The sequence below is a fragment of the Aspergillus japonicus genome (genome assembly GCF_003184785.1).
Source record: "Aspergillus japonicus CBS 114.51 unplaced genomic scaffold BO86scaffold_33, whole genome shotgun sequence".
NCBI lineage: Eukaryota > Fungi > Ascomycota > Eurotiomycetes > Eurotiales > Aspergillaceae > Aspergillus > Aspergillus japonicus.
This window is the reverse complement of record NW_020291670.1, coordinates 308,540-324,219: the sequence shown is the minus strand read 5'-3', so window position 1 is coordinate 324,219 and position 15,680 is coordinate 308,540. Positions and strand designations below refer to the sequence as shown.

Here is a 15,680-nt window from a genome sequence, read left to right as displayed (position 1 = left end):
TTCATGCGCGTCACTAATTAGATGACGAGGCATTTGGCTACCTTAAGAGAGTCATAGTTACTCCCGCCGTTTACGAAAGGCGGAGCCAAAGTAGAATAATGTCTTTTTTTATTAAGGATCCGGCTATAGATACGAGTCGAGCCCTAATTTATCTACAGATCCCCGCACTAACTTAGTGACGTCTTGCTAGTTCTAGACCACTCTTTCTCTTCTATGTAGTGGTATTGGGACAAGAAATCTCTATCTGCTGAGAATCAGCTTGCCTAACAAATCTGCTCTGAGACTTGGCCTATCAAAACTATCATTCTGCCATTTACAGCATCTGAATCTGTGACTAGTCCAATAGCCAAGTTACATCAGTGGTAAGGAATTCTTGTCCATCTGGTTACACTAATTAAGTACTATCCCCTTCTTGTCCCAATCAATGTTCGCAGGACCCAGCTATTATGGGACTATTCCTCGCTGAATTTCGGGCTCAGGCACTAAGACACCTGAGCCATCGTTTACTGTCCTTAGCTGGACTAGCACTAGGTTCCGGCACAGAAGAACTTCGTACGAAATATGAGAAATGGCTCTCGAACAATCTCCTCTTGTCTTTCTAGGCACATTTAGAGTAGACCAATCCATCTCTATTCTTAAGCCAGCCAACAGTAGGTATTAGCTGCTCGACTTAAAAGCCATATTATTTTCTATTAGTGATTTGCTCCTAATGATATCAGGCGGATAGGACTTAGTAGTCATACACCTGCTGCAAGACAAAACCAGCATTTCAATAAACCTTCGGACGAGGATGGTCATACAGAAATAAAAAACAAGGAAGCTAATAGCATGCAGCAACAATTGGGCAGTTATTGATACAAATTGTCACGATCAATATCAGGGTCGAGGGAGAATCAGACAATGCTTTGATGAGGTCGAATTTAAGACACATTTTGGCTCACCGCTATTTTTTGACTTTTAGTTCATAAAACTCTAAGTGAAGAAAGCCCAAATTTTTTCGGTGAGTATCAAACTAGAGATGCAGACTTTCCACTTTCACGAGTACTGAGAAATTTGTTGATGCGTCGTGGCGTGGTCAATAATCGAGTTAGAGCAACTACCGTTTCCTGAGCACGCCGAAGCTCTTCTGTATTCTCTGACTCTTCGATCTGAAGGCTCTCTGTGAGTCTTGGCAGTTGATTTTTGACAAACTTCAACTGATGCTCAGCATAGGAAAGAGTATCTCCTATTCTCTCTTCTTCGAGAAAAGGGGTATATGGTTGAGCACCATCCACCAGGAGAAGTTTTGATTTTAGGAGGTTTCTTTGTAACACTTCGATTTTCTTGTCCCATTTTTCAAACTCATGATTATCGCGACCGGTGCAGGGCAAGCTGCGTTTGAGTATGGTCCATTTGTCGTAGCATTGGTGAATTGCACAACGGAGCTTTTCCTGAAGATATCTTGCTCTGTGATCATCGATCACCAACTGTAGCAGCTCTCTATCGCGGGCCCCACTCACTAGTGCTTCTGGTGGCTCGGACAGTAACGTCCCCTTAAATGGCCAGCCAAAAACATGATCATATTCACCAAAGGAATAACCGTGATGTAGTAAATCTCTCCACCCTGATGGTGAAAGACAAGAACTGTCTGAAGGGCTTTCTCTGGGTGCAATATGTGCAGTTGCAGATCCAGTAATATCCATCTGCCAGATGGTTAGAACAAAGTCTCGGGCATCCAGGCGTGCAAAATATCCTCCTGAAGAATCATCTATAGAGTATATTCTTGCTCCATTGGCTAGAGCAAGAACTACTAAGCCCCATAGATCAACACGTGCTGCGGGCAATGAAGCAACAATACTAATTGATGTAAGTGACTTCTGAGATTTCTCAAGACAATGACTTTTAGTCTCATCCGGTAATGATCTGTAAAGTAGAAGCCAGCAACATTCACCGTTATGTTTTTTTACCTGGTAATGCCAGGATGAGCAGCAGGAGAGGCTATTTTGTATTATTTCTTCCCACTTATCTTTTTTAATTGTAAAAACTTTTCGAATTTCCAGACGTCCAAGTCTCTTAAAGGGTAATAGAGGCCAGCGACGTCTTTGGGTAAAAACTGGATATTTATCCTCTCCATACCAGCTTTTTGCAATCTCTACCTCTTCTAGCCACTTATTTAAAAGGTTAAGTGCCTGAATTCCAACATTCAGTCCACTAGATATGGCAATATCCATCAATGTAGACTTTCATGTAGAATAGAAGTCAATCAAAGAATAGAGATGATTCAGACAAGGACACATGATATGCTTGATCATTTAACAGACAAAAATAGGAGAGAGAAAACCTTTTAAAGTAAATGAGATTCGTATCATTAGCAGACAAATACGATCTTACTAGAGGTCATTAGAGGTAAAGGAAGCAACAACCCCGCCTCACGGAACTAAATGATGTCATTGCTTTAACACGAACAAACCCAAACCACCGATTCAAATTATTGACAATCATGGATAAATGCTGTAATCACAAGCCAAGGCTAGCAAATCAAAACCTTGTCTGCAGGCACAAGGTTAGTCCATAGGAGTGGAATTCAAGGACGAGCCCATGTCAAGTTTCATATACATCGATATGAGAAACATATCTCAAAGAGCCATAACAAGGTCAAGCCGAGTAAAGATCTGAGCAGGTCATGCAACTACCAGTCATATGCAGGGAGTTTTGGAATCTCGTGTTCCGTGGTACGCTTTCACGGGTATCAGTACGGTATTTTGGTCAAAAGAGTAAGTCTATGACGAAGATGATGTATTTGATTCTACTGTTCTTTATCAAGTGAAATTGTTTTACCTACAATTATACGGGTCTCTCTATTGTAAATACCCACAAATTGATCATAGCATCGCTCAAGAGTCTGCTTTGACTTTACCTACAAGGGTCCCTCAAACATTTATCATACATATCTTCAACAATGAACATTGCTATATCTAGTGGACTGGATGTTGGTATCCAGGCACTTAATCTCTTAAACAAATTGTTAGAAGAGAGAGAGATCGCAAAAAGCTGGTATGGAGAGGATAAATATCTTATCTTTACCCAAAGACGTTGCTGGCCTCTATTACCCTTTAAGAGATTTGGACGTCTGGAAATTCGAAAAGTTTTTAAAGTTAAAAAGGAACATTGGCAAAAAGTGATTGAAAATTGTCTCTCAGATTGCTCAACCTGGCATGAGCAGATGACTTATAATAATCAAGGAAATTGCTGTTGGCTTCTTCTTTACTTATCATTACCCAATGAAACAAGACAAAAATGTCTTGCATCATCTCGGAGTTCGCTAGAGTCAATTAGTGTTGTCGCTTCATTACCTGCAGCACGTGTTGAGTCATGGGGTCTAATTGTTCTTGCTCTAGCTAATGGAGCTGATATACAGATTACATATACATCTACCGGTGGAACCAATGCTGTCCTTGATGGCCAGAGTTTTATTCTGACAATCTTACAATCAAATATTGCTGGCCCTATAACAGCGCATATTGAACCCAAAAGATATTCTTCAGACCATAAGACTTTTACTTCTCCTGAGTGGAATAACCTACTCTGGTTTGGTCATTCTTTTGGGGAATATGATCATATCTTTGGATGGCCACTTAACGAAAGTCCACCACTTGACCCCCCCGAGCAATTGGTGGATAATGTCCGCAATCAAGAGCTTTCTCGATTGGTGATCGATGATCACAGAGCAAATCGTCTTCGAGAACAGCTAAAGGACGCTATTCACAAATGTCACGATCAGTGGGAAGACCTGAAAGATATTCAACCGAGTGACGAGCTTATGAAAGACATTGATCCTATTCAAGAGAATCTCAAGAAGTTGAAGCTGATTCTAGTTGACCAAGACAATCCAAGTGGTTCCTTCTCTCTGAAGGAAGAGAGAATCGATGATACTCTTGAATACTCAGAAGAACAATTGAAGATTGTTCAGGAAAAGATCAAAGAAAGGCATCCCACATTTGTCTTCGCAGGTTCCAGAGAAACAATGGGTCTTTCACACTTGAGCAGTTTGGAAACAGGTAATACGAGGCGTACTGCGATTGTTGAGACTCCATCACGTTTGAATGAATTTGTGACAGTATATGATAACTTGGACGGTCAATTGGTCAAGAGCCATAAGATAATTGTGGCATTAACCCGACTACTGACGAAGCCCAAATTGATACCTAATTTTCTTAGCACTCGCGATGCCGGAACATATATCTCTGTGGTTTAATCCACCTTGCAGGGTTGATCCATCTTCTACTCTTGTGCTGTATGACACGATGAAGGATTGGTCACTCTTTGGAAGATTGTTTCTAATTTTTCATTCTGAATTCGAGTTATTGAGAGCAATATCAACAAGCCAAAACTTATGAGACTTAGAGCTTTTCACGCCCCCCAAAATGTGTTTCATGGATACATAAGCCCTGTAATATTAACATAGGAAGCCTTTTTTCTCTCAAAGCAACCATAAATACTAAATAGAGGTTTTGAAGAAAGAAATGGATTTCTTGCAGCCTAGCAATCGAGGGAGATATATCTAGATTCTAGGCAGTATGCATGACAGTAGATTTAGAGTGCCAAGCCTATGTCACTCACACCTCCGGCACCTGTGCGCAAGGCCAGCTCGTTATTGCAGCTAGAATAATGGCCACTCCAATGTATACGACTCCCATTATCCTAGCCGTCATCAAATCAATACAGGTACTGAAGTCAGTTACTCCTATCCCTGTCAGAGTAGCGCCAACCGTGGCGAATAACACCGAGCAAGTAACAAGGGCCTTTTTCCAGTCAGGCCATAGAAGTAGGGCCGTAATGCTATACAGCCCTGGGATAACCTGTGATGAATCTTGTCATCTTCAATTTAAATGTGTAAGCTTTTCACCAACTCACTGTTGATACAGCAATCATCACATTTTGCCCTGATCTGCACACATCTTTCTCGTTCTGCTCTTGTACAGAGAATGAAAAAATTTGGTCCCCAATCACCGCTGTGGTTGGGGGGTTGTTCAGTCTAATTTTGATCTTCAGTTAAGTGTTAGTCGCAGTTACATGTATCTTGCCCTCAAATACCTACCGATGACAGGGAAGTAGCACACACCGTATCTCTTGCTTCAGTAGTCACTGAGATACATGTAGCGCTGGCGGTGGGAACATTGGACGACAATGTGGTTTTGATTGCTGATACAACAGACTGAGGAGGCTCAGAGATCATGCTATTCATCAAAGTGACTGTAGTTGGTTTTGTGCTAGTCACAGATGACGTAGTACTAAACTCAGATGTATCAATAGGTGAACATGGTGCTGTTGATATGATCGAGCTCGGATGCATTGTTTGGAGTAAAAGTTTTTCGCCAATATTGAGAAAGTGGGCTGAGGAATACTCAACTTCTTGTCTTTGTATCATGTGTAAAGGCTATTTCTGGGCTGTTCAAAGGGTTGTTATCATACAATGGAATTTCTCTTCGTGATCACAAAAGTGACCAAAGAATATAATTATTACCCTTCAATCTCTAAGAAATTTGTAAAATAAAGGAGCTACCTGTAATTTTATAAATCTATTACATGTTTATGACGTATAAGTCACTCTAGACTATTACTATAGAACGTTCAGGTAGGGAGACAAAGGAAACATGAACCACAATATACCTTAAAATCTGAACATGGTTCAAAATCCGTCTTAGCCCTTGTATTTAAACGATTCCGTGATTGTGATTTACTTAAAATCTGCTTAAAAGTATGCTACTTTCTAACACCGAGATCTAGACTTCTATAAGACGTCACTGGATGAGGGAGATCATAGATCAGCCGGGTCTGGGCTCGTATTACAGCTAGCCCGCAGACTTATATGATGGTAGAGTGGTATGAACAAGCTTTACCTATTTCTGGCTCAAATAAGATGTTTTGTATGAGGACTTGTGCTTATTTGTTTCTCCGTATGAAAGAGGAAGTGGGTGTTAATCCTTGTGTAGTATCTTTTAGAGTATATATCTTACTAAGTAAATGATGACAATGATTGACACCTCCGTACTGTATCAGCCATCCAAAATAAAAGTAAGATTGCTCATTTACTGCAAACAATAATGCAAACAGCAGCCTCAGCACTTTCCATCAGTCAGTATATCGTAGATCGGATCCAGTGTTTATTGAGCTACATTGGTGTGAGGCTACAAAAGGGAGATGATCGGACCAGGCAAGAATTCCATTCTTGGGGAGAAAAGGAAAGAGGAAGGCCCGCAGGGCCTTTGCTCGGAGCTAAGTACATATATAGGACCATGGGTGCCTCAGGCACCAATGCCTTGTCACCTGACAGGCCGCCAAGGCGCCTGTCATCCTCTGTCTGATACAATGGTCTTGGGAGGCCCATGCAGCTTCCACACGTGCTGGATGAACAGGTAGGCTACTGTGGCAGCATTGGCGGTGTCTGTGCAGGCTATCAAATGCTTGATTTTGGTCAGGCGGTCCACTACAACTAAGATCGAGTTGTAGCCCTCGCTCACGGGCAGGTGTGTAATGAAGTCCATGGACAGGTCTTGCCAGGATCTTTCGGGGACGGGCAGGGGCTGTAGGATTCCTTGACGGGCCTCTCGGGACGGGGTTACTCGGCGGCAGGTGTGGCAGTTCTTGACCCATCGTTCCACGTATCGGTACATATGAGGCCAGTAGTATTCTCGGGCTAGCAGCTCGTAGGTTCGCGAGCGGCCGGGGTGTCCCGAGGCTGGCTTGTCGTGGGCCAGGCGGGTGAGTTCTGCCTTTAGGCTGTCTAAGTCGGGCACATACAGGCGCTCTTTGTACAATAGGAAGTACCCTTTCAGGGTGCAGTTGGCCAGGGTGATGTCGGGGGTGCTTGTCTTTTCCGGTCTGTAGGGCCTTAACAATCTCTCAGACCTTGGTGTCCTTTTCGTAGGCAGATCTGAACAGGTCTTGTATTTCAGGAGGTAGCTGAAGTTCGGTTTCGTCTTCAAACGTGACTGTTCTGGGTGCTATTCGCGTGGGGGCTTAACCGGGGTCGCTGGGGGGTTCGGGGTGTCTGGGGTGTCTGGTTTGGTGGGTTCGGTCGGGGCAATAGGGCCAACAGGGTGTTGTGTGTCCGCGGTTGGAGATGGCAGGCAGGCGGGATCACGTTTTCTCGCTTCAAGACTGTTTGGCTTTGGTGTAGCAGGCGCTTATCCCCCTCCCGCGGGAGATCGCCTGACCTCCTGGTCAGGCTATCGGGCTTGGTGCCCAAGCGTTCGGGGCGGTACTGGATCTTAAAATTAAATTGGGACAATAATTCGGACCAACGGGCTTGGCGGCGGTTCAGGAGCTTAGTGGACATAAAATATTCCAGGTTCCTATGGTCGGTATTCACCTGGACTGGGGACGGGGTTCCTTTGAGTTCGGGGCGCCACTCTTCAAAGCAACGTACAATTGCCAGGAGTTCCTTATCGTGAATCTCATAATTCCACTCTGCTGGCTAGTGTTTCTTTGAGAAGAAGGCGACGGGGTGCAGGAGGCCATCCTCCCCATACTGGGATAGGACGCCGGCGGAGACGTAGTCGGATGCATCGGTTTCCAGGATAATCTCACGGGTCCAGTCGAACGGCTATAGAACAGGGGCGTCAATGAACGCAGACTTCAGGCGCGTCAGGGCCTCATCACAGGCAGGGGACCATATGAACGGGGTGTCTTTCCGTATCAGGGTTACAAGCGGGGCGGCAAGCTTGGAAAAGTCTCGGATGAACCGGCAGTAGAAATTGCTGAACCCTAGGAATGCTTGCACGTCGGTCACACAGGACGGCGTGGGCCAATCGGCAATTGTTTTAACCTTAGCAGGGTCCATTCGGATACCGTTACGGCCTACGATTAGGCCCAGGAACTTGGTTTCGGGGACGGTGAACTCGCACTTCGAGAGTTTTGCGTGTAGGCCCGCGCCGCGGAGCTTCTGGAGAACTAAGCGGACGTGCTGGCGTGCTCTACGCGGGTTCGGCTGTAGATCAGGATGTCGTCTAGCTAGGCAGTACAGAACATGTCCAGATATTCTCTTAGAGTATCGTTAATATAATGCTGGAACGTGGCGGGGGCCCCGGTCATCCCGAAGGGCATGACTAGCGACTCGTACAGACCCAGGCGGGTTCGGAAAGCGGTCAGGTACTCTTGGCCTTTCTTAACTCGCAGGTTATTAAATGCGCTGATGATGTCGATCTTGGTGAAGTAGCGCATTCCCTTTAAGTTATTCAGGGTTTCCTTAACAAGCGGGAGCGGGTAGCGGTCTTTGACAGTGACGGCATTAAGGGCACGGTAGTCGACGCAGAAACGCAAGCCACCATCAGGCTTCTTAACAAACAGGACGGGGGAGGCGACGGGCGAGGAGCTAGGGTGGATAATCCCTTTCTTCAGGTTCTTCATCAGCCACTCTTGTAGGGCGAGGAGCTCTTCCCTGGACATGCCATACAGCGGGCCGAACGGGGGGGTCTTGCCGGGCTCGAGGTTAATGACATGATCGTAGTCTCGGTGCGGCGGGAGCTTCTCCGCTTCTTAGGGTGAAAAAATATCGGCGAACTCCTGGTACTCCTCGGGCAGCCGTGGCTCTGGGGGTTGGGGTTTATGCTGGAGTGTAGGGGGTGCGGGATCTTCTTCTAGGAGGCTGTCAATCTGTTCGATACTGGAGGCATAGATAGGGTAGCTCCGGCGGGCATAGGCTGCGCAGGCCCCTGTAGAGACGGGTCGGATATCACGCCCTTGCAGGGGTTTCGGGGTGGGCAGGTTCACAGGTCGGGCTCTGGCGGGAATATTATGCAGGGCACGGATCTTGGTTGGTCGGGTCGGGGTGTTGCAATGCTTGTAGCAGTATTTACTGTTAAAGCAGAGGGTGTGCTCAGCCCAGCCGACTCAAGGGTCGTGTTTCTTAATCTAAGGTAATCTGATGACAACAGGGTACTGGGCAAGACGGGTAATCATAAATACGACATTTTTTTCAACATGGTTGCCAATCTTCAGGGTTAGGCAGGTGTAGTGGATGATTGCAAGTTCGGGGTCGACGCTTCTGTTAAAGCGTTCCACAGATTGGGGGCGGGACAGAGGATACAAGGTCAGGTTGTGGCTACAAGCCTACTTCTTATCCATTACTCTTCTAATAGTGCACCCAGTATCGAACATCGTGTAGCTGGGTATGGAGCGCTCGTCGCCTTCTAGCAGTATGGGGGTAACCAGTAAGTCTTTTTGTTCCAGTTCTTTCTCAACGGAGAGACCCTGGGTAGCGGCGGCGGAGAGACGGTAAGTGTGCGGGAGGTCCACCCGGCGGCGGCTTAGGCCAGGCTGACCCCTTTTACTGAGCTTTCGGATTCTGGGGAGGCCGGGCGCAGCGGCGGGCTAGGGTATACAGGAAGGTCAGTAGCGGAGCTGAATCTCTGAGGGCAGGTATCTGGTCGGGGGCAGTCGTGGATTGAGTGTTGGCTGGAGCCGCAACGGTAGCATTCGCCGCGCTCCTTGCGGGTTGCGCCGTTAGGGTTCGGGGCATATCTGGGGGCTCTGCTGGTAGATAGGTCCATAGCATCGGGTTCCGGGGGGTTGACGGCAGCCCGGGGGCTGGCGGGTCGCGGGCTGGAGGGTCGAGTGTTGGCGGGGCGAGAGTAGGGGGTAGTTAACGGGTATGCCGGGGCAAAGGCGGTGCTGGGTCTCCAGGGGCGGTCGCGGGTCTTATTCCCCCAGAGCAGGCGGCGGTTCTCCAGGTCTTATAGAAAGGCTGCAAGTTCCATATAGAAGCCTTCGGGGATATCACGGTGCAGGAGCATGGCCTTCAACTCCCTGTTGATGGCCTGTTCCAGCAGGGCAGGCAGTGCGGCTTCGGGCATCTCGCCTTCCATAGCAAGGCGCTGGAACTCGGCGAAGAACGTTGCAAAGTCCTTGTTTCCTTATCGGAGCTGGCAAAGGTCGTTACAGGCATTGCGGGCGCTGTTGGGGTCCCCAAAGGCCTTCTCCAACAGCGTTAGGATATTGGTGTAGTCTCGGAGCCGATAGTTGTTATCCTGGGTGTACAGTGGGATCTGGGTATGAGCGACTCTTCTGAGTCGGCTCATCACATACACAATGCGGGAGTGGGCGGTTGGGAATCAGTCGGCGTTAATAATCATTTTATTCTTAATCTGGGCTGTGAAGCGGCGGAGGTCGTTCCGGGCGCCGTGGAATTTGTCCGGGTCGGAAATACATTTAGAACAAACGGCGGAGGCGGAAGATCCGGGATTAATCGTCGAAGGCGCTCCCACCGCAGCAGCTGCAGGGGCTTCAGCAACAGATTCGGGGGTCAGGGCAGGGGTGCTAACCACAGGGGTGGCTGCTTCTCAGGCTTGGTCTTTTTCTCTCCGGGCTATGTTCCTCTGGCTCATAAGTTCGGCCATCTGGTGGAGACTTTTAAGGTTCTGGGTTTCGAGCTGCTGGGCCTGGACCTCCATAGTGATCTCTTGCCTCTTTCTGGTCTTCTCAGAGTCCACAGCAAAACAGTATATCTGGCCGCAGTAGTCGAACCACCCTTCCGGGTTGTCTGCGACGCTCTGGGTAAACTCATGGACATCCACCGGGTTGGTGGGAGGTTCCGGGATCTCGGGCATGCTGGCTGGTAACGATCCTAAGGGTAGGAGCTACGTAGTGTCAAGGTGCGGACAGGCAGGACGGAGGTAGGATTGATACGGCGGGCAGGACGGGTAATAGACAGGCTACAGGGTTAAGCTATATACAGGAGAATAGACAAGACGTAGCTCGAAGAGCTACAAACAGGATCAGGAACAGGCGGGTAGTTAGAGAGGTTCTGGGTTATGTGCAGGGCGGTCAGGGCTGGCAGTACCATTGGGTTCGCGGGGTATTCTGGGTAGGCGGGGAGAAGGGGTAGTTAGGGTGCTCCACGCTGGCACCGTGACATCTATTAATTAATGTATTATAAATGAGATCAAGTATTAATTAAGCTAGATTAGGAGCTATTCTTATAATCTAGCTGCTATTAGTAGTTAAACAGCAGTTGCAATTCTCCTAGAACCAATAGTGGACAGATAACATATAGTATAAAAAGATAACAATAATTACAGACAGTTGTTATATAATAAAGATGTTATATACCTTACAATAAACAGCTTAACTATCTTCCAGCTCCGTGCCAGGATTGGCTTAATGTTATTTTATCCCGGGGTTGCTGAAACAATCAAGAGTGTAGGTAGTGGCTTCGGTATCCGGAAGAACTGTACCATTAGGACAGACCGGAGCTCTCCCGGACAACTTGCTGACATCACCCCGATAGAAATGGATTCTGTCTGGGGCATGCATCACGATTGCCAGAGGGTCCTAAGCAAGAATATGCAACGAATGAGAGCGAAGTGACTCCGTCGGTTCTGCAGGACGAGGTCTCGAACGAGCAAGATGCTATGAGGTTGTTGTTCAAAGCAGCAGCCCCGTCGCAACACCCTGCCGGGCCGGCGAGGCCCCCGTCACTCACAGCAGTAGTCGGAAGTAGGCCTCAGCATGATGTCTCAGATGCTCTTCGCGTGTGGAATGCTTGCCGCTTCGTTCGGATGGGGTGGTTCACGGCGCAAGAGGCGATGTCTCTGGTCGAATGGTACGGTAACACCTTCCTTTTCGTATCCTATAATGCTGAGATGCTTATCCTCTTCTACTTTGCGACTGCGCAGGTTTTTCGCCTACCTCAATCCACTGTCGCCGGTACTCACTGACTTCTACGGTACGCTTACCAACCAATTTTGGCTTGTCACCCAGGAGCCCTTCCTCTGCTGTACCATCCTGCTTCTCGCGTCGCGATACTATCATCTGCCTGGACGGACGGGAGCATCGAGATCCTCGTTCATTCACCACCGTCTCAGTCAGCACTGCCAGCATCTCCTTCTTCGGGTTATGCTAGGCCAAGAGAAGTTCTCGAAAGCCAAGACGCGCACCGTCGGGACGATCGAGGCCCTGCTCCTGCTCTGCGAGTGGTATCCGAAGTCCTTGCATTTTCCCCCAGAGAGTGACGGCTGGGACTCGGATCTAATCATGACCAATGCGGACCTACGAGATCCGCCACTCATCCACGAGGACGAGCCCTCAGTGTCCATGCAGTGGCAGCAGGAGGTCGTCGAGCCGACTAAGCGCCTGGAGCGCATGTCCTGGATGATCCTCAGCGCGGCAGTCGCTCTCGCTCATGAATTGGGAGTGTTTGACCGGCGGACTGCGGCTAAACCTATCGAGAAGCCCAGTCGGCCGGATAGCCGGATTTACCAGGAGCACTTGGAAGTCAGGTACACGAGAATCCCCTCACTGCTTCTGGTATTCAGCAACATGGCCGCTGCGCGAATTGGATGTGACTCTCTAGTGTCATGGGATGGTGAGGAGTTGAAGGGCCTGAGAGACGGAATCGCCGAGGGCAGCGTAGATGGTCAATGGCGGACAGCCATGGCCCTATGGGTGGATCTCATGCAGATCTCTAAGTCCATCACCGATAGGCAGTTTTCCTCCATCAGGGAAAATGCGGATATTACTTCGCCCGAATTGCTTCTCGAGGCGAAGCGACAAGAGCTCTCTGGGTGGCGATTGCGTCACCTCGAAGCTGGTGGTATGTCTGCTTTCCTTCTCCCTCGCCGTGTGACAAGAGACCCGTGCTGAATGACAGAAACAGTCGACCACAGGACCTTCGACGATATCCTCTTCATTGAATACCAACACGTCAGCATCATACTCAACTCCCTCGGCATGCAGGAGCAGCTCAATTGCCCATCCCCGCCAGAGACGATTCCCACCCTTTGCGCGTATACCGATGCCGTGATCGACCGGTGCAAACAGACTCTCGACCGAATCTCGAGTCTGAGCCAAAGCGGGCTCACGCGCTACATGCCAGTCCGGGTCTTCTTTCGAACGGTCAGCGCCTCGATTTTCCTTCTCAAGGCTCTCGCCCTTGGGGCGCCTTGTACCCGGCTCCAGTCCGCCCTTGCAACTCTCGAGACAGCCATCGCACTCTTGCAAGAGCTGCTAGTGGAGGACGAGCTGCATCTCGGGGGCCGCTACGCAACGCTGCTGGGGGTCGTGGTGTCTCGATTGCGCAAGAGTCTTTTCGATGGGCTTTCTGTGGGGAATGTCAGTGAGAGAAACATAGAGCCAGGTCAGAAGGCCAATGAGCACGGTGACATGTTGAGGCATGAAGCCCCAGAACAATGTTCATCTTCCGCAGCTGGAGTAGAAACTGTTGGTTCTTTGAACCAGAGTCTGAAAGGTCACGCGGCTGTAGACTTTTTCGATGACGATCGATGGCTCTCCCTTCCATTTGAGACATCCATGGCGCCATTTGGCTCTTTTGTCGGGGATATGGGGCTCGTCCCTGATAGTATCGATACTGATTTGGACTTTCTGTGGAACCTACCTCCTTGATGATTATACACACCTGCTCATTAGTCGGACGAAGGAAGTCGGAAGATTATGCTCATAGGGAGCACGTGTTCTATGTAATCTCATCTACCACATGCTCTTACCAGGCAATGCTCACGGCTTTGGAGATAAGTAGGGCCAAGACCTCCGTGTCTTGATACGCGAGACAAACTTACCGGACCTTCTCGATATTGGCATTGTACTGACGGATTGACAATAACTTCTCTTCCACCTGCTTACCCAAGAAAAACCAGAACAATTAACTCGTGGAATTGAAGTACCGCAGCGGGTCTCGTAGGTTTTTGACTTGGAGGTTACCGTAGTTAATGATGCATGACATTGAGACCCATCCAAGAACTTCCATCTTCAGAGGCTTCGCCGTACATAAGAAACTTTGCTTTACTCACCAACCATTTCATCCACCCATGAAGCGTTCCGCTATCATCAAACGAGCCCCGGAGCGCGGCTCTCCACCCGCCATGCATGCTTCGGAAGAGCATCCGCCGGTCTCGGGTCATGAATCCGCTCACCACCGACAATAGCATAGATTTATATAACATCATCCCCGACACCAGACATGGAGCGCTAAACAGACTATCGCACCATTCTTTCCCAGCCAGATTCCCCACCATGACCACCAGCACGCCACTTTCCCGCTTCTCCTCATCTCCCTACAACCCCCCGGACCGGATCTTCGAACTAACCGCACAATACCTGGCCGACCCCAGCCCTCAGAAAGTCAACCTCGGCCAGGGCACGTACCGCAACAGCCACGGCCAGCCGTGGGTGCTCCCCGCCGTGACCGCTGCGCGCAACCGCCTGACGGCCACCGGCCTGAACCATGAATACCTCCCGATCCTGGGCCATCCGGTTTTCCGCATGCTGGCTCCACGGCTCGCCCTGGGACCAGCCCTGCACGCCAGTCTCGCCTCCCAGATAGCCGCCTGTCAGTCGCTATCGGGCACGGGGGCATTACATCTGGCCGGGCTGCTTCTTCGACACCTCCACGACATCCAAGCCCGACAGGGGCTAGCCGCCCCTGCTCTACCGAAAGTCTACATCCCAAGCCCCACCTGGTCGAACCATCACCAAATCTTCACCTCCCTAGGGTTTGAAGTCATCTCGCTGCCCTATTACGCCGCGACGACCCGCTCCCTGGCGCTGGAACCCTATCTCGCCGCCTTGGCCGCGGCGGAGCGCAACAGCGTGGTCATCCTGCACGCGTGCGCGCACAACCCCTCGGGGTGTGATCCGACGCCGGCGCAATGGCGGCAGATCGCGCAGATCGTCCAAGAACGGAACCTCTTCCCCCTTTTCGATGCTGCATACCTGGGGTTCAACTCGGGGGATCTCGACGAGGACGCCGCGGCGATCCGGTTGTTTACGGGCGACGAATTTGGGCTCGAGGTCGGGGTGTGTATGTCGTTTGCGAAGAATATGGGGCTCTATGGTATGGCTTTTCTTCACTTTCGCGGGCTGTAGGGTGGAGGAGGTGGGGTTCATGCGGACTCGCAAAGCCGGATTAGGGCTACGATTCGCAGAGGGAACCGGCGGGTTACGGCATGCTGACCGAAAGATAGGCGAGCGGACGGGGTGCTTTTTCCTCACCACACATACCGAAACGGCAGCCAGGAACACAGAGTCGGTTTTGGAAGTGCTACAGCGACGGGAAGTGTCGAATCCCCCCGCTTATGGGGCGAAGATTGCGGCCATGATTCTGGGGGATGAGGAGCTGGGGAAGATGTGGAAGGAGGACTTGCGAACCATGAGTGGGCGGATTCGGGAGATGAGGGGCCAGTTGGTCGAGGGGTTGGTCAAATTTGGTGAGTCGGACCTATACCTTCTTGGCTGCTCAGGTCGGGTTCCAGCAACAGTGAGCAGGGTTAGTTGTGCTAACAGTCACAGGGGCTCCCGGCAACTGGGGGCATTTGGTGCGCCAGACTGGCATGTTTGGATTTCTTGGACTAGATGAGGGCGTCGTAAAGGAATTGCGGGGTGAGTGATTTCCACTGAAGCCAGTTCTCGTTGCTTCCACGCTGACAAAATCAGAGGAGGATCATATTTACATGGCGGATAATTCGCGCGTGTCGATTGCTGGGTTGAATCCAGGGAATGTCGAGTATGTAGCCAGGGCGATTGCAGAACGACTGCGACAGCGAAATGCTTGATTTGAGGTGGTCACAGGTGAAACCCTACTGAGAGCTTTGTCACGAATGTTGATCCCTGAACGCTTATACTCGTCGATGCAAAATTCTTTTGAGAGTCCGACAACAAGGTCAACCTTGTGATTGATTTTCAGTCAT

General features: G+C 49.5%; 5 protein-coding genes across 5 annotated transcripts; 3 read left to right on the top strand and 2 right to left on the bottom strand.

Moving 5' to 3' along the window:
• Nucleotides 1–1,007: 1,007 nt before the first annotated feature.
• Nucleotides 1,008–2,210, bottom strand: BO86DRAFT_419962 (uncharacterized protein; the record flags this gene model as incomplete). Its single annotated transcript, XM_025675170.1, has 6 exons — nucleotides 1,008–1,106; nucleotides 1,141–1,159; nucleotides 1,192–1,466; nucleotides 1,500–1,786; nucleotides 1,931–2,023; nucleotides 2,078–2,210. 6 exons carry the CDS (start codon nucleotides 2,208–2,210, stop codon nucleotides 1,008–1,010), a joined length of 906 nt encoding a protein of 301 aa, XP_025526561.1.
• Nucleotides 2,211–2,938: 728 nt separating this feature from the next.
• BO86DRAFT_433100 (uncharacterized protein) lies at nucleotides 2,939–4,234 on the top strand (the record flags this gene model as incomplete). The annotated part of the gene is made up of 3 exons (XM_025675818.1): nucleotides 2,939–3,230; nucleotides 3,339–3,979; nucleotides 4,130–4,234. 3 exons carry the CDS (start codon nucleotides 2,939–2,941, stop codon nucleotides 4,232–4,234), a joined length of 1,038 nt encoding a protein of 345 aa, XP_025526560.1.
• A 306-nt stretch (nucleotides 4,235–4,540) lies between these two features.
• On the bottom strand, nucleotides 4,541–5,069 carry BO86DRAFT_125747 (uncharacterized protein). The gene is made up of 2 exons (XM_025666061.1): nucleotides 4,894–5,069; nucleotides 4,541–4,838 (listed from the first exon to the last, which is right to left on the bottom strand). The coding sequence occupies exons 1-2, from the start codon at nucleotides 4,909–4,911 to the stop codon at nucleotides 4,596–4,598; spliced, it is 261 nt and encodes an 86-aa protein (XP_025526559.1). The 5' UTR covers nucleotides 4,912–5,069; the 3' UTR covers nucleotides 4,541–4,595.
• A 4,999-nt stretch (nucleotides 5,070–10,068) lies between these two features.
• Nucleotides 10,069–13,380, top strand: BO86DRAFT_419960 (fungal specific transcription factor domain-containing protein; the record flags this gene model as incomplete). The annotated part of the gene is made up of 6 exons (XM_025675169.1): nucleotides 10,069–10,083; nucleotides 11,370–11,581; nucleotides 11,655–12,343; nucleotides 12,392–12,571; nucleotides 12,629–13,093; nucleotides 13,226–13,380. 6 exons carry the CDS (start codon nucleotides 10,069–10,071, stop codon nucleotides 13,378–13,380), a joined length of 1,716 nt encoding a protein of 571 aa, XP_025526558.1.
• Nucleotides 13,381–14,007: 627 nt separating this feature from the next.
• Nucleotides 14,008–15,545, top strand: BO86DRAFT_419959 (aromatic-amino-acid aminotransferase; the record flags this gene model as incomplete). The annotated part of the gene is made up of 4 exons (XM_025675168.1): nucleotides 14,008–14,827; nucleotides 14,958–15,200; nucleotides 15,283–15,372; nucleotides 15,427–15,545. The coding sequence occupies 4 exons, from the start codon at nucleotides 14,008–14,010 to the stop codon at nucleotides 15,543–15,545; spliced, it is 1,272 nt and encodes a 423-aa protein (XP_025526557.1).
• Nucleotides 15,546–15,680: the final 135 nt, after the last annotated feature.